Below are 17,917 nucleotides of genomic sequence, written 5' to 3' on the forward strand. Positions count from 1 at the left end.
TATGGGTGAAGTGGATGAAATTTCTGTCTGCCATACTTTAAGGTTGACTAGTAACAAGTTAATATGTAAATAAAGCACAAAATCAATTTGCAGGACATTAAGGTCAAAGCTAGCACAGGTGGTATTCTCAGTGGGGTGATTCATTCTGTGGGCATGGTAGGAATCTCTCTCCCTTTGGCTGCAGTTCCTCGCCCATTGGTGAGGCGGGGTGGGGAAGGGTGTTGTGGGGCCCTTATACCCCAGGATGTCAGAGGGAACTACTGTGCCACTTGCTATTGACCTCATTCCAGCTTTCTTCTCTGCTAGCTTAAAACTGACCTCCTGGACATTGCTACAGAGAACCAGACCCTCAATGAGACCCTGGGCTCTTTGTCGGATGCGATTGTGGGCTTGACCCACAGTCAGCTGGAATCTCTCTCCCCTGAGGCTGTGCACAGTGCCATTTCTACCCTCAACCAGGTGCCAGGCTGGGCCAAGAGCCAGGTCATCATCTTGTCTGCCAAATACTTGGACCATGAGAAGGTTAGTTGGAGCTCTGAATGCTTTTTCAATATTGCAACACCCAAGGGCCAGTCATATGCACACACAGCAAGGGCATCCAATCAGTAAGAAGATAGTGCCAAGGACTACTGGATTCAACTCCTTGTTCTGCCATTTACTACCTGGACATTTGCTACCTTGGACAATTGGCTTAACTTCTCTTTGTCTTGGTTTCCCTATTTGTAAGATAATATGGGTAACAATAGCACCTATTCCATAAGGTGACTGCAAGGATTATGAAGTCAGTACACTGGAAGAGGCCGGACCACCACGTGACTCAGAGTGTGAATTCAGTGTGTGTGAGCTCTCCTTGAGTTGTTAAGCAAAGTGTGAGATTCATCTCAAGATTTTGTTTTTAGTTGTTGAGGCTGCTAACACATCCCTCATCCTGGGATCAGAGATAATGCTATTTTATTCCAGTCTTGGACTGCACAGAAGGAATTGTCCCCGCAAAAGGAGGGACAAAGGAGGCAGTTAAGCATATAGGCTCTGAAGCCAGATACCCTTGGTTTAATCCCCAGCTCTGTCCGCTGTATGTGGCCTTGGCAATACACGGAAACATGTATCTACTTTATGCCCTAGCTGCTCCTGGGGTGGGAAATGGGCTTTTTTTCTTGGAGTATTAGTCTGTGCTGGGCCCAGTAGAAAAGGCTCCAGAGATCTGAGCTCTAAACATGGGTTCCATACTCTGGTTTCTCTTCACAGGATATAAATCTTTTTTTTTTTTTTTTTAACATTTTGGGTCCTACTCTTCTAGTTCACATTCATAGCTAATTCCCAGGAAGCAAACTGGCTCATGAATATTGGATGGGACCAATTCCAATATGACAACAACAAACATTTATTAAGTGCTTACTGTGTGCCAGGTTCTGTTCTAAGTGAGTTAATATTTTTTTTAAATCTTTAAATACAATGAAGTTTATTTGTTGTTATTGTTCAAGTACAGTTGTCTCCATTTCCCCTCTCTACGCACCCCCAACCTACCCATCCCCACCTCCCACCCTTGATTCTATTCCCCTTTGGCTTTGTCCATGTGCCCTTCACACATATGCCTTGACAACCTTTCTCCTTCTTTCCCCCCAAATATGAAACGCTTCATGAATTTTCATGTCACCCTTGCATAGGGCCCATGTGAATATTTTCTGCACTCTTCCAGTGTTTATGTGTGCTGCCAAAGTGAGCACAGTCAGTTAATCATTTAATCTTCCCAACAACCCTGTGAGGTCAACAGAGTTATAACTTTCACTTTCCCAGTCATTCATGTGAGGTACCAAGTATAAAGGGAATCGCCAAGAACACATAAAAGGGACACAGTTGAGGATGAACCCAGGACATTGGGCTTCAGAGCCTGCTTGCTTGATTCCCATGCTAACTACCTCCATCGAGGTGCTGTGACCATTGTCCAACCCATTCTCACTTTCTGACTCCAGGCCAAGGCCAGCCCATTCATCTTGTCTCGTCTAGCCTTGTGGTGACTTCAGTTTGAAGGCTTGGCAGCCCTTCTCTGTTTTGACTGGGGCCATCTGGGTGCATTTGATATTAGGGAGCTGAGGGAGACTGTCTTGTTCTCTCCCAGATCTGAATGAAGTGGCTTGTTTCTTTCCTGTTATCCAACTCTGCCTACAGTGGGGCAGGTGACTTCTACTATGAAGCCAAGGGCTTGAAAGTCTTGCCTTCTTTGGGGACAGTAAGAGACTATTTTATATAGCAAAACTAAGGGAAAACACTCAACTATCTTTTTGTAGAACCAAGGAATGTCCCTGTTTATACTGAAAACCATCTAGCATCTTTATTCCGAAGGAGGAGGAGAAAACATATAATTTCTGATAGGGTGCCAGCTACAGTCATATTTATCATAAAATATCAGACTCATATGCTGAAACATATCTTTATTTCAACTCAAAATTTCTTCCTGGATATAAATGAGTGTGGGGCTTTTGCTATGTCAGATGCTTGTCACGTGAGGTAATGAGAGCCATGGCTGCCTCAAGGCACTGTAAGAGGGGTCAGGACTGAGTGAACTGGGGGCCCCAGGGCCTACCTGAGAGGTAGTTCTTGCCCATTCCATTGTTACCAGTATGGGTTCATATCACCTGGTGTTCTGATTTAAAAAAAGATTAGAATGTGGGCTTTTATGGAAATTCCCCATATTTTTGAATGTTGAAAGCTAGTTCAAATTAAACACAAAAACAGCTGTTTGGCCAGCTGTGGTGCATGGGCCACTGTTTTTGGATATTTGTACTGTGGTCTCAGACAGCAAAGTACTTCCCCCAGTGGAGCAGTTAACATTTGTGTCCTATTTTAATATTTAACTCTTTCTCGATAGAAGAAAGGAAGGCCTGGGGGGGAAGCAAGCATCTTACTTACAGGGTTGCCCCTGGTGCCCATCATGATACCCAGCATGCAGTGGGACTGGTAAGTGCCCATAAGGTAAAAGGCCACAGCAGAGCCTCACATCCTCCTGGCCTGTCCTCACCCAGGTGCTGTCTTTCCACAATGTCAGCCAGATGGGTGTGCTGCTGCCTGGGGTCAGCACCCAGGCCTTCTACAGCATGGAGCACAGGGACCTCGCGCAGGTCCTGAGAAGCGCTGTCTCCTTGCACATGTCTGATCTGTCGCCTGCCCAGCAGCAAGGTGTCCTCAGCAAGGTGAGAGGGAGATATCTGATCTTCAGCCATGTGGCTCACAGAATATGTGGTTTTGAGGTTTTGTGCTTGGGCTGTGACTCTGAGATGTTGACTCAGGGCTGGGGTTAGCCCAGCCTTTGGTGGGGAGTGTTCTGAGCCTGGAGAATGCCTTTTTCTGATGCCTGCCTTGCCTCCTTTCCAGAAAGAGCCCTCAGGGTCATGTTATATTTCTTCTAAGACCCTGGTGCTCTCTCTAGCAAATCAAATTGGGCAGACTTCTTAAATTAGCCTACTTGATATAATATTTTTAAAGTTTTTTTCAATCTAAAAATGAATTCTGAACTTCCTGGAGTGCTTCTGAAAGCCTCTTCCATTGTTCAAAGTCATGCCACGTTCCTCTTTCCCATTTTGCAAAGGGTCTTTGGGACATCCTATTCTCTCAGACTTGACTTTTCCAACTGCAAAGTCTGTTAAGAAACCACACACAAGGGGTTTGGCCCCAAATGTCAATGCCTTGTAGATAGTAGTAGCACAAATGGTTAAGATGAAGAGTCTCGGTTTTGAAAGAAGACAGAGTCTGCTTGAATCTCACTTATCAACCAATTACTCATTAAGCCTCAGTTTTCTTGGCTGTAAAGTGGGGATAATGATAGTTCCCACTTCCTTGGTTGGCTGAGTAGATCCGATAGGTTTTGTTGCCCAAGAAGCACTTGACATAGTGCCTGGCCTTTACCCGAGACTCAGTGTACTGTCTTACAAGGCTCTTAGTATGTTTTTTGTCACTTTTGGCAGATTATTGAAGCAGGAGATGCCACCTCCAGTGTTGTGGAAATACAAGGAGCTTTCTTTAAGGAAGTGTCTCTCTTCGATTTAAGGAGGGAAACTGGATTCAACGCAACCGTCCTAAAGGAAAAGGAGCTTCGGAGGAGTCAAGTATGACACTAAGGGTTCTGACACCAATTCTGAAGTGTGTATGAGGGGTTTCCCCACACCAACAGGGACTTCTCTGACACTAGTTTGGGAGGTCCTATAGTTCAACTCAATTCTGACACTACCTACCTAGAGTAGCATCAGACCTCTGGGGTTAAGGCTCAATCCTGAAAGACTCTCCCCACTTCAGATACCACTTGCAAATCCAGGTTGTCACCTATGCTTCTGACTGATTATAGATTGGACGTTCCAGTGATGCCCTCCCTGGGTTTGATTAATTTGCTAGAGCAGCTCACAGAACTCAGAGAAACATTTTACTCATTAGAGTACTAGTTTATTATGAAAGAATATAACTCAGGAACAGCTAGAAGGAAGAGACGCATAGACAAGGTTTGGGGAAAGGATGTGGAGCTTCCATTGTTCTTTCCAAGTGCCACTCTCCCCAAATCTTCACACGTTCATCAACCTGGAAGTTCTCAGAGCCCTGTTATTGACCATGGGCAAATACTTGAACTCCCAGGCTGCCCCCCTCTCTGGAGATCAGGGGTTGGCCCTGAAAGTTCCCACCTTCTAATCATATAGTTGGCTTCACTGGCCCATCTTGGTCTATTAAGCCATTTCATCTGCTTTTGCTTTCTGGGATGTCATATATTCAGGAACTACCAGGTAGGAATGGAAATAGGGGCTGCAGAGGGTCCTCAACTTGGCAGCGGCTACATACAGTACAGGAAGTACCTAGAAGCTAGCTCCTCATTTACCTCCTAGAGCACAGGGAATAGATGGGTGTGAGAGCATGGGTTCTGTGAGTGCTCTACCACAAGTTCAAATCCCAGCTCTGCCACTTAGCAGTTGTGTGGTCCTGGGCAAGTGACAGAACCTGGTAAGCCTCTATTTTCCTATCTATAAAGGGGGATTATGGTGTGCCGTCCCCATAGGGATCCATGATGCTGGGCACACCATGTGCTCTGCATGGTGACCGAGTGCTCCATCAACACTGGCCATCATTCTCATCCCTCAGGCCTTGTTCCTGTATGAGCTTCTGTCAAAGACCACCAGAAGGCCCGAGGAGCTCCTGAGGTAGAAGACTGTAACTCCACCTGGGAGCTGACCAGCTCTTTGGAGCCTGATTTCCCAGCAGGGAGAGTTGGTAGCCTATGTCAGATCAGCTCTGCCTTCTCTTTCTCCTCCTTTCTTGTCTTACCCAACCCTTTCTTCTCCCAGCCTCTGGTCTTGTTTTTCTAGTGCAGGGCAGCTGGTCAAAGGCGTGACATGCTCCCACATTGATGCCCTGAGTGCTGACTTCTTCCTGGCCCATTTCCAGTACTTCGAGAACAACCTCTCTCTGCTTTCACCATACCAGGTACCTTCCTGTTTCTGTCTCTCTCTTCCTACCCTAGTTGCTGCCCTGCCTTGATTGGCATCTTAAGATATTCATGCCAGGATTATTCTTTTTTTTTTTAAAGATTTTATTTATTTATCTTTAGAGGTGAAGGGGAGGAGAAAAGGAGAGAAATATCAATGTATGGTTGCCTCTCATCTGTCCCTTGCTGGGAACTGGCCTGTAACCCAGGCATGTGTTCTGACTGGGAATTGAACCGCAATCTTTTGGTTTGCAGGCCCATGCTCAATCCACTGAGCTACACCAGCCAGTGCCTCATGCCAGGATTATTCTGATTGAGTGATGATGTGGGGCCAAATATTGAGCCAGGCTTTGTCCAGTTTCTTTTTTAAATGCTTCAAATACCCATGTCTTCACAGCCAGATTTTCCACAGCCTGGTTATTCTGTACGCTCATTTGAACCTTCAAATGCAATTGGAAGGTACAGCATTTTGCATGTTCAAAATTATGTTCTCCTGAGAGAGAAGACCATTCCCTCATCCAGCATTCTTATCCTTTTAAGGGGTGACCAGGAACAGAATGCCGCTCTAAGAGTATTTTCTTTTTCACTTAAAACTTCCTTTTTCAGCCCTGGCTAGTGTGGCTCAGTAGATTGAGCACTGGCTTGTGAACCAAAGGGTCGCTGGTTCCATTTCCAGTCAGTGCACATGCCAGGGTTACCAGCCAGGTCCTCAGTAGGGGGCATGTAAAAGGCAACCATGCATTGATGTTTCTCTTCCTCTTTTTCTCCCTCCCTTCCCCTGTTTCTAAAAATAGATAAGTAAAATCTTAAAAAAAAAACCCAAAAACCTTCCTTTTCCAAATGGCTATGGACGCTCTTTCACACTTGGTAAGATCAGAGGCAGGAAGGCTTGAGTTGTTCATTTGCTCTAAAGTTTCACTTTTGCTGGATGAGTAGGTTCTAAAGCTCTGCTGTTTAACGTGGTGCCTATAGTTAATGATGTGGTTTTGTGCACTTCAGAATTCAAAAGAGTAGATCTCAGTTACATGATCTCATGAAAACAAAAACAAAAGGACACAAGGAAACTTTGGGAGGTGTTGGACATGTCTCTGACCTTGATTGAGGTCGTGATATCACAGATATTTGCATGTGTCCAAACTCATCAAATTGTACACATAAAAGTGCAGTGTAGTGCTTTGCATATTATACCTCAATAAAACTGTTAAAAAGATACAGATTGCAGAGTGCCACTTGCAGACTTTCTCTTAGAGGAGGTCTGGGGTGGTGCCCTATAGTTTACATTTCAACCAATTCTGTGGTGAGAACAATGGAACTATATGGAATGCCTCACCCAAGTATGGAGGGAAGTCAGTAAATGATGCAGTGGATAGAGGAAGACCTACATATTCCAGCAGGAACAGTTGTCCCAACTGGGGAGCTCCTTACTTGGACTCTCCCTAGTTCTTAGAACCTTCAAATACAAATTCATTGGAAAACTTGCCTTTTTTGTGTGTATATTTTTCCTAAAAACACACAATTATTATATAAAAAATAGAAAGAAAATAAAATTTTCCCTAGAACAGAGCCTCTCAACAGGAGACCACGGGGCCCTATACGGAGACACTTGGTTGTTACACTTGGGGTAGATGCTACTGGCTTCCAGCAGGTAGAGGCTAGGGCTGCCACCTCATGTCCCAGAATGAAGACAACAGCCTCACAATTAAAGGGTTACCCCACCCCAAATGCCAATGGTGCTGAGGCTGAGACCACTTGCTCCAGGGGTAACTGCAGGGAAGAGTTGACTCTTGACTTTGAGAGTTTTTTGGTATATAAAACATATTTACATGTAACTTAAACAGCATGAATGAACTCATACACTAATATACATGGTTCTCTCTAACTTTATATACAACACACGTGTATGTATATAAAATAGGGCATGGACATCATTCTGTATTAATATATCTAAGTCTACCATGTGGAAACAAAATAGCTGTCTAGTATTCTGTTATATGGATATACCATAGTTTACTTACCCAATCCCCTACTGAGGGACATTAAGGTAATACCTCACTTTATTATAGTTATAAACAAAACTGTGGTGAGCATTCTCAAACTTAAATGTTTGTGTTCATCTTTCTATTACCTTAGTTTTCTCATCTATAAACTGAGCATGGCAGTGGTACCTACAGCACTGGTTGTTCTATTAAATAAATAAACATGTATAAAGTGCTTTGAGCAGTGCCTGGCACCAGAAAGCAAAATCTTGCTTGCTCTCATTATTATTTGAGTAAATGCCTAGAAATTTTTTAATCTTTCAGGTTAATTGTTTGGCGTGGAAATACTGGGAAGTTTCCAGGACCTTTATGAAGCCCTTCCTCTTGGCTGTGCTCCCGTAAGTGAACACTGTCCTCCCCCCACCCCCCTTTCTGGCCTAGCAATAGGATTTGTAGGGCTTCCCAAGCCAAAGTGCTTCTCTCCCCATGGGTTTTTGTGAGTAACCAGAGGCAGAGTGGAGGGTGCCTTAGACAGTGAAGTCTTTGAGAACTGGGATTTAAATTGTGAGCCCCACATAGATATTTTAGACCCTTGAATTTTCTTGTTTAAAAACTAAAGCCAAAGTAACCCAGCCCAATGAAGGAGTCCTGCTAGGCTGGTCTCACAGCTGTGCCCAAGCTCCAGGGGAATCAAGGCTGATATGAGATGTGGGGATTTTTTCTGGTATTGTGGGAGCTCAGGCCTGGGGGACAGCCCTGCTTTTAAAATATGGTATGGACACTCTTTTCCTCTTCCTTCTCTTGCTGTTATTGTCTTCATTCATTCAAAAAATATTTATTGAGTGCTTACTATGGATTGGTTCTTAGCCATAATTAAATTTTCCCCTTATAAGAACTTACAATCTCATGGGGGGGAAATAGACAAGCATGAAGCCAATTATAATATCAACTTGATATTTGGTTGAAAGTGACAGAATCTTAACTCAAACTGGCTTAGACTATGAAAGGCAATTTGGGGTTCAGGTAACTGAGAAGCCCAGGGCTAGATTTCACACATGGCTAGATCCAGGGGCTAGAATGATCTCATCTGTCTCTTAGCCCAGCTTGCCTCTGTGGGCATCTCTGTCAGGCAGATTCTTTCTCTGTGGTGGTCTCTGGCAGATCCAAGGTCACATCTTCCTGGTTTCATATTCAGGCAAGAGAAAAACTTTCTTTTCCCATTCTTCTCTATAAGACTTGGGTTGATTCTCATTGGCTTACATTGGGTCAATTTGCTCTCCTCGACCCAATCACTGGGATTGGGAGGTTGGGTAACTTTGGAAATAACAGTGAAATGAGTTCCATCCCAAAGCACAATGACTCAGAGGGAAAGGATGATTCTCCAAGAAAGCCACATGGTATACTATGGGAAGAGATAATGGACCCTGGGAACAGAGGAGAGAATATCTTCTTCAGACTGTAGAGATCGAACTAAAGCTTGAAGAATGAGGTGGGGTTAGAGAGTTCAAGATGGACACTCCAGGAAGGGGCACATGGGATGTTCAGTCCAGCAGGAGACATGGAAAGTGAAGTGCTCAGAAAAATTTAAGGCATGTATCTGAAGAGTAGTAGTTAGAGAGACAGGCCAGAGATGTAAGAGATGGTCAGATCAGCGAGGGGCTATGTGATGTGCACAGTTGTTTCAGCTGTGTCCTGGGCACAGCCCTCAGATTTAAGTTTTGGGAAGATCATCACCACTGCCTGTGTGACAGAATGCAGGGGCTCTGCTGGGAGGAGGGGGACAGTGGAAGCTTATTTTTACAATCTGGACCTTGGCATGGCTGTCTCCTTCCACTTATCCAAATCTCAGCTTAATTAGCACTGCCTTAGTAGGGCCTGTCCTGGCTGTCCCCCCATCATTCTCTATGACAGAGTCATTTTGTTATCTTCCTTACATTTATCATGAGCTGAAATACCTGTTGTCCACTAGTTTCAGTGTTTCCTATTCCCTCCCCTACAATTATGATGAAGGATCCTGAGAGCTAAGACCTCTCCCTCAGTTTTTGTTCATGGTTGTAGTTGTCCCCAGCATGGTGCTGGCATGTAGTAGATGCTCTGTAGATATCTGCGGAGTGAATGAATGAACAAATGAAGATGTGAATAAGACAGTGGTACTGCAAATGGAGAGGCAAGGGCAGATTTTAGTAGTAGTAAGGAGAGAGCAGTGACATCTGGGGGGCAAGGGAAAAGGATAGAAGAATATTTTGAATTTGGTTTTGAAACAGTCAAGTGGTGATGGTACATGGGTCTAAGAAGTCTTTCTTAACCTTCATTTCATTATTGACTCTCTAAGGAGAAAAAATTCATTTCTCCCTAATGAGAGAAATGATAAGGAATAATTTTGATGAGTAGGGTTGAGCTTTTATGGGTGACAAATCATTGTAGTAACAGATTATTTTCAATCTGTCTCTTCTTCCCTCTGAACCAGTTTCTCCCCCATTGGGGGGTGATATTCTCAACATCTGTTGAGAATATACAGTCAAGAATTTAGGCGGGCAGTCGTGGACTAGAAATGAGGAAATTGGAAGTCATTTCTTTTGCTCTCTTCATGCTCTCCTTTTCACTTTTCTTTCTCACTTTCTACTTTATTCTCTTTCCTGTTTGTCCCTTCCTTCTACTTTTCCTTTTCTTCTCATCTCTCCTTACCAGGTCCATTACTCAACGTGTGTTCATAGAAATACTGTTCTGTGATCAGTGTTGCTGAGGCATAGAAGAGGAGCACAATGGGAAGTTTGGTTCCATCTGTAGGAGAGGAGCACAATGGGTGGGAGGCTTGCTATCTGCTCATAAGAGCTACAACATTACAGGGAGAACAAACATTTAAAGAACAGCCCTGTGATAAGTTCCTGGGCATCAGACCCTGACTTCAGGGGTAATCCAATGCAGCCATTGTCTTCCTTTCCTTGGCCTCCCCATCTCTTTCCAGGGCTAACTACCTGGCTTCTGTCCCAGCTTCCCGATGTGTGCCCTTTTTGATCAGCCTGGGGAAGATTCAACTGGATTCCTTGGTTTTGGATTCTCACAAAAAGAGTGTGGTCCTCAGGAAAGTGCAGCAGTGCCTGGTAAGGAAACTTTCTGGGTGACACTTTGAGTGACTTTGTATTTGTGGTCCTCCTGGGAGCCCTCAGGGGATCTGGCTGGGATCTGAGACCACCGCCTGCAGGTGGTCTCAGAGCTAGCTCTGATCCACTAGGTGGGGCAGTCTTGGCCCTTGGTTCTGGAGACTGCCATTCTGGGACCTGAATGAGGAGAGACTGTTCTGGGGGACTGAAAAGAGTGCAGCACATAGTGTGGGGTCTAGACATGCGTGTGTGCTGGTGATCAGTTATGTGGCTATGGGAAAGTACTTCCCCTTCCAAGCTTCAGTCTGTAAGATGGGTATAAGAGAACTTCCCTTGTGAAATTATCAAGGGCATGAAATAAGCAAGGAATTGCTTAATACTAAGGCCCATAGGGAAGAGCATCCCAGCCACTAGCTTATAGTTTCTTTATCTCACAAAGGGAGGCCCTGGCTGGTGTAGCTCAGAGGACTGAGTGTGGGCCTGCAAACCAAACAACCGAGGTTCGATTCCCAGTCAGGGCATATGCCTGGGTTGCAGGCCAGACGCGTGAGAGACAACCATGCATTGATATTTCCCTCCCTCTCTCCTTCCCTTCCCCTCTAAAGATAAATAAGTAAAATCTTCTAAAAAAAGGGATAATATTAGTCCTTAGCTCTTATAGTTACTTTGAAGATGATGATGAATCAAGACCTGTAAATGCCTGGAACTGTGCCCAGATCACAGTAAGCACTCAATAAATGCTAGTTCCTTTTGTTGTGTTGAGAAAAATTTTCGAAGACTTTCAAGGGCCATACAGACTTTGAGGTGCTGTTTTTGTTATTTATGCACTGTTATTATAATGGTCGTTGAACTCTGGGATCTGTTCAAAGCAGCGACAACAATGACAGCCCTCACTTACCTAGTGTTCACCATCTGCCGAGTTTTGTCCACACTCACTCCCCTAGAGGTAAAATTAGGTCCTCCCTGGGTAAAGTCAGGCCCTGTGCTATCTTCACCAGTCCATGGCAGGGCAGGTGATATACATCCCAGAATTTTTATGAGGTTTGGGGTCAACACATGTTTATACAGCATCACAATCTTGAGTCCTACTGGGTATTCTCATCAGCTCCACTTGTCACTTCCAGAATAACTCCATTGCTGATGAGTACACTGTAGACATCATGGGGAACCTGCTCTGCCACTTGCCGGCGGCTATCATCCACCACGGAGTGTCCCCCAAGGCCTGGGCCACTGCCTTGCACAGCCTCAGACACTGTGCAGACCTCAGCCCTGAGCAGAAGGCTGCAGTGAGGCTCAGGCTCCTGGAGCAGCATGGGTAAGGAGGGCCAGGGCTCAGCCCCAGGCGTGGGGGATACTGGCAAAGAGGAGCCCAGCCCCGGCTCTTCTGCTTTCGAAACCTAGAGTCTCTAGCTCAGAACAAGTTGAGGCTTACATTTACTCTGGAAACGTGACTTTTCTTCTTTTGGTCTTAGATTCCCCTCAAACCGAGAACAGGGGTAGCTGCTCTTCAGGCCTCACATGGTTGTCCCCAAACATCATGGCATGTGGAAAGGAAAGTAGTTTTGGAAAGATAGCACTTTACAAATGCAAGGAGGTTGTAGTATTATTTTTGTCATGGAACAATAATAATGACAATGATGAAGATATGATTGAAGCACTGTCAGCTCTGGGCAAGTGAGAGCTCCCTGGGAGAAACAAAACTGTTCCTTTCCATGTAGAATTTTATGCAGTTTGGTCAAAGAGTTGAGAAGGCCCCAACCATGAGTCAATGATTAGACAACAAACATTTTCGGAGATATCACTGTATCCCAGGCACTGTACTATTATATGGTGTTTAAGAGCATGGAGTTGGGAGCCCAGACTCCTTGAGTTAAAATTTTGTTCTGTCATCTGCTCTCTGTGTAACCTGGGAGAAGTTACTTACTATTTTTGTACTTTATTTTTGCATCTGTAGAATGGGAATAGTAATAGTCCCCATAAGATTGTTGTGACAATAAACTGAGTTAATGCACACAAAGGACTTACAACAGTACCCAGCACATAGTACTGAGCATGTGACAATGGTTCTGCTGCTACAGCACCAAAGATGCAGTGGCTAGTGAGAAAGGTGTGGCTCTTGTCCTCACAGAGCTTATGGTCTAGTGGCATAACATTTTAAATCAAAGAGATAAGGGGGGAGCTTTTTGGCCAGAGTGGATTTGGCCTCAGTCCTAAGAGAGGGGTTATCATTGCTAACTGAGCAGATTTCCTTTAGAGATGTCACCAAATTTGCTGTGAGGCACTTCACTGTAGACCTTTGTGATGTCTACAAGAGCAACAGTAGATGCTGTATTAGTACTGTTAATATTATGTCAAGTTCAGGAGGAAATTTTGTGTTGCTATAAGAGAGAAGACTCTTAGGGTATTTTAAAGAAACAGATCATTACTGTTCTAATGAGGAAGGGGAGGAAAGAAATAGTGTGATGTAAATGACAGAAGTTTAACAATTCAATTCAAACTATAAAATGGGTTTATTGAGTTAAAAATTGAATGTAATGGAAAACTCTAGGGTGGACTAGAGGTATGATTGGATCCAGAAGCTCAAATGATATCATCAGGAATTTTCCTCCCATCCTCAGCTCTGTATTCATTATCTCCACTGGTCATAGAAATGACCTCCAATAATCTTTTTACTTCTTGGAATAACAGAAGGAAGAGAGAGAGCTTCTCTAGTAGTTCCATCAAAATTTCTAGGGATGGTTCTTATTGGTCGGTCTGTATCACATGCACATTGCCTTGGCCAGGAAAGTTGGCCCATGTGACCGACAGTGTCTCCACATATGAAGAAAGCCCATTTCTGAAAGAAAGGGATACCAGGAGATAAGGACAACTGGATGATTTTAATTTGTTGCTTATTATCTCTTCTTAGTCTCCCCCAGAACTGGACAGCTGAGATGACAAAGGACTTGAGACCCTTTCTAGTACTTTTCTCAGGAGATGAATTAAGCTCTGTTGCCACAAAGGTATCTCTATGTTCTATCATTAAAATTTAGTTCATTATACTCCACTGGGTTTGCTGCCAGCTCACTTTTCTGGAGCCTTCCTCCCTGCCCTAAAGAGCTCTGAGTTTCCAGCTGCACTCCAGAATGCCCATTGTTTAGAAAAGGAGAGTGAGCAGCAGCAAACTGAACTCTGATCTTTTCACATGGCCAGCTTACAGAGGTTCATAGCCTGTGAGCTATGACTCAGCCACCACTCTTCTATTTCTACACATGTGTTTGTTCCAAGTCTTACATGTGCCAGTGCCATGTGTACATGCACATGACCAGCCTGTGTAAGTGACCTGTACTTATATTATTGAGCATTCATTGAGTTATTATTGAGGTTGAGTATTTTATATGATTCTTTATAAAGACCAGGTTAGTTGGGTTAGGGATTAAATTTGAGATTTAATATGAGAAGCTGCTATGAAGGAAAAAAAAAAAACCCGAGGCAGTAAGTACTGTTATAGCTTAAACTCTGACTTCAATCTGTGTTTAATGTGCTTTAACTATTATTTGCTCCTCCTCATTTACCTTCTCTCCTCCCAACAGTTTCCTGATATCCTTCAACAAACAGCTTCTGAGATGACTGGGGTCTCGCTCCCTAAAGATTTCCTTTGGGCTGTCTTTGTGTCTGTTCGGGACAGAAGTGCGAGGAGCCCCAGCACAGCCTCCAGCCCTGGTGAGTGTTTCTGGCCATCTGAACCCCTACCATGGCAGTAGTGTCAGGCTGCGTTGCTGGCACCCAGAGGCCTCCTTGTCTAGGACACTGAATGAAGTGTTTGCAAAGCAATAGGCAAAAACCCATAGGCCAATGAACTATACCTTTGTAAAGTGATTTGGAAGCACATCCTGCATGCCTTACCCAGACTAGTGGTTTAATGGTGGACACATGCAACACGCATTTCAAAATGATTAACATAACGGGACCAAAATGGCTGAGTGGCTGTTTGCAGTGATGGGTGGGGCCAGCCTGGCTGGCTTTGAACCCTGGGTCTGCTGCTTCCTGGCTGTGTGATTGGGTAAGCTTTTTAACCTTTCTGTGTCTCCATGTTTGTCTTCTGTAAAACAAGGACAATAAAGTCTGTGCAAGATTAGGTTACCGTGAAGATTAATGGGTTTAAAGCTCTAACATGTTCCCAGTAGTACCTGGCGTGTAGGAGATGCTTGGTAAGTGTTAGGCATTTTTATTATACTTACTCAGCACAGACTTATGCCAAGCAGGAGGAGATAAAGTTAATCATACCTGATAATAATTGTAATAATCATACAATTATTATTTTGTATAATAAAGTTGCATAGTTGACAGACAGTGCTTCCTTTCTTTCCTGCAACTAATAATCATTGAGCAGGGATGTATGAACAAAAAGCAAAAATCTCTGTCCTCACAGAGCTTCCTTTCAAATGGCTGGGGTTGGGGAGTAGCCAGACAATAAATTACATAGTCCTATTGCAACAGAACATGGGTCAGCTGGGACTCCAGCTTGGACACCCTGAACCTTACAAGAGTCCACGTTGTCGTGGCTGAGTCACCAAAAACTGTAACCAAACACAGATCCAGCTGCCTGGTTCTTATGAAAGCCAGTACTTGAGAGACAGGTGCTGATATAAAGGAAAGTGGTTTATTTGCAGATGCTGGTCATCTGGAAGATGGGGGACTCATGTTGCAAAGCCCGTCTCTACCTCTCAGTACAGGCAGAAGTTTTTATAAGGAGGGAGAGGGAAACAGAGCAAAAAGATCAAGGGAGCGGTTGCAAAGTTCTCTGTGTGCAGACTTGCACAGTCCATTCCCATAAGGCAAGTGATGGTCCAGTGTGCGTCATCCTGGTTTAGTCATCCTGGGCTCATGCCATCCTGGCTCCACAGTTGAAGGTCAGGAAGTCTGGAGCTGGGATGCCTGAAGGTCCAGGTCTGCATCTTTTGACATTAAGCCTAAGATTCTTATAAAAACATGCTGTTTATCTACTTATTAGTCAGGGTCAGCATTTATATAAACAATATCAAAAGAATAGTGGGGGTGGGTTACAATTTCCCACAATTACAATTCCCCACTGTTACAGTATGTTGTGTGATAAGTGCTAAGAAGGAAAATAAACAAGAGAAGGGGTCAAGGAGTATGGGTGGGGGACTCTAACTTGAAAAAGGATGTGTCAGTGAGAACTTGACATTTGAGTAAAGACCCAAGGGAATGTGGGAGAGGGCCTGTGGGTGTTTGCAGTTTTAGAGTCTTCCAGACAGAAGGAAGCATGACAGGAATGGGAGATGGATGGGAAATGAGAGGCCAGTGTGTTGAAGTGGAGTGAGACACAAGGCCAGTCATGCAGGGCCTTGTAAAAAAAACCTTAAGGACTTTGGCTTTTACCTTGGGTAGGGATTTCAGGGGGGTATTGAACAAAGAAATGTTATGATCTGATTTATGTTTGTCTTGGGTGATCATTACTCCGTGCATCATATCATCTTCACCTCTGTCCTATGGGGTGGGCACTATGACCTCTCCCATTTTATTGACCAAGGAAATTGAAATTTAGAGAGATGAAGAGACTTGGCCAAAGTCCGAGTTAATAAGTGGAAGCTCCTGGATTTGTCCCCAGATATGTTGGAGTTGACCACTGTCTACAGCCTTACAGTCCAGTTGTCACACTGGGACACCTCTTGTCTTTCCACACTCAGGGAGGATACTGTTACCAATGTGTAGCCAGAGTTGCCATTAGTGGTTCTGGGTATTAATTACTGCCATGCTTATAGTAGTTGATAGATTAGCAGAATTACTATTTGGTTTCATTTTAGTTAATTTGTGTGTGTGTTTGATTTATTCAACAAATATTTGATGAAGACCTGTTCTGTGCCAGGCCTGGAAACACAGCAGTGATAGGACCAAGTTCCTGTTACACTGTTTAACTATTCTGTTCCTCTAGTTTTGTCCTATCCCCGGAATCTGCTTTCATTGGCAAGTGGGGAGGGGGATGTCTAAGAGGGATGGGTCCTCTGTCCCCTCCAAGCAGGTTATGATAATGATGTTTGAGGAATTTACAGAGTACTCTTGACCTTATCCAGTTTTACTTCTTGATTGGAGTCCAGTTAATTTTCATTGAAGATGCAATGAGAAGGGGATGGCCACAGGGCTTGGGAAGTACCCTGGGAAAGGGTGGTGCTGGTGACTGTCAGCACCAGGCAAGGTAGGGAGGGTCCAGGATTTCTCTTAAAACAAGAAGCCTTGGGTTTTCCCCCTGGTTGGGCACATCTGGTCCAGCAAAGACAGTATCTCATTTCTGTGTTGAGGATGGGTAGATGGTTTGATCAGGTGAGTTTCAAATTATTCAAAGACCACAATGGGTAGTTACTTCTATTGCAAAAGAAGCAACAGGTCAATTTCTCCTCTCTCCTGTGATGGGATGCTATAATCCCTCTATGACTTTTATGGAGGGAAAATCATCCTCTCTCTCCACTCTTAGGAGTGATCCTTCCTCATAATTCTGGAACCCTTAACTCTGGGTTTTAAATTTAAATATATGGGGTGGTGGCAGCAGGTGGCTTAAATAATAAATAAGTATGTATTGAATATTTACTGTAGACCTGCCACTAAGTGCTTTATATATGGTAACACATTTAGTCTTCACAAAAACTTTCTCCTCATTTTATAGTTGAGGAAAATGAGGTACAGAAGGGTTAAATAACTTTGGTTTTAAATTTATAGCTAGAACTCTTCACCACCAGCTCCTGCTGCCCTCAAGGCAATTTGAAGTCTAGCTGTAATGTTGCAAAGCCCCTACTCTGAGTATGTGGCTATGCAAAACATTGGTATTTTCATGATTTTCCTACCAGGTAATTAACAAGAAATGGCAGAAGTAGTATTCAAACTGGTCTCTGAATCCCCGCTGTCAGTTTCTACACTGTACTGCCTCTCATGGATAAACTTGACTGGAGAAGAATATTATTTATTTGAATAAAGAAACATACTAACATTTCCTGAAATTCTCCTTCTCTGTTTCTTCCCTGCATCTCCCTATTTTCAGGTTGCCGTGGAGTCGAGGTTCCCTCTTCGGATGACATCTTCAGGTTGGGTGAAGCCAATGTCTGCTGGGCACCCCAGCACCTACTCTGCATGGAGGAAGACACATTCATCAGGAATGTGGACCTTCTGGGGGCTGTCAGGGGTTTCAGCCATCCTCAGCTCATGGCCCTAAAGGAAAAGGCAGTACAGGTAAAGCCAGCTGTGGGAAGAAGCATTTAAAAGAGGAAAAAACCCAATACTACACCCACAGCACTTCTGTCATAGAGCGCTTGGTCTTCAAGGAGTTCTCACTGTGTTTTCTTGTGGAAATTTCACTGCAAAAAGTTTCTTCCTGCCTCTTAAGGCTGCTG

At 44.0% G+C, this 17,917-nt stretch overlaps 1 protein-coding gene across 1 annotated transcript in view; it reads left to right on the top strand.

Moving 5' to 3' along the window:
• Positions 1-17,917, top strand: part of OTOA (otoancorin) — a 69,195-nt gene that overhangs the window by 36,758 nt on the left and 14,520 nt on the right. Inside the window, exons 12-22 of the mRNA XM_037144193.2 lie at positions 307-522; positions 3,021-3,188; positions 3,960-4,100; positions 5,116-5,174; positions 5,340-5,457; positions 7,759-7,832; positions 10,400-10,535; positions 11,660-11,850; positions 13,444-13,537; positions 14,108-14,237; positions 17,569-17,756. Coding sequence (XP_037000088.2) covers positions 307-522; positions 3,021-3,188; positions 3,960-4,100; positions 5,116-5,174; positions 5,340-5,457; positions 7,759-7,832; positions 10,400-10,535; positions 11,660-11,850; positions 13,444-13,537; positions 14,108-14,237; positions 17,569-17,756 — 1,515 coding nt within the window. The remainder of the gene's footprint in view (positions 1-306; positions 523-3,020; positions 3,189-3,959; positions 4,101-5,115; positions 5,175-5,339; positions 5,458-7,758; positions 7,833-10,399; positions 10,536-11,659; positions 11,851-13,443; positions 13,538-14,107; positions 14,238-17,568; positions 17,757-17,917) is intronic.

This window comes from Artibeus jamaicensis, unplaced genomic scaffold, assembly GCF_021234435.1.
Source record: "Artibeus jamaicensis isolate MK-2021 breed Jamaican fruit bat unplaced genomic scaffold, CSHL_Jam_final contig_700, whole genome shotgun sequence".
Classification (NCBI taxonomy): domain Eukaryota; kingdom Metazoa; phylum Chordata; class Mammalia; order Chiroptera; family Phyllostomidae; genus Artibeus; species Artibeus jamaicensis.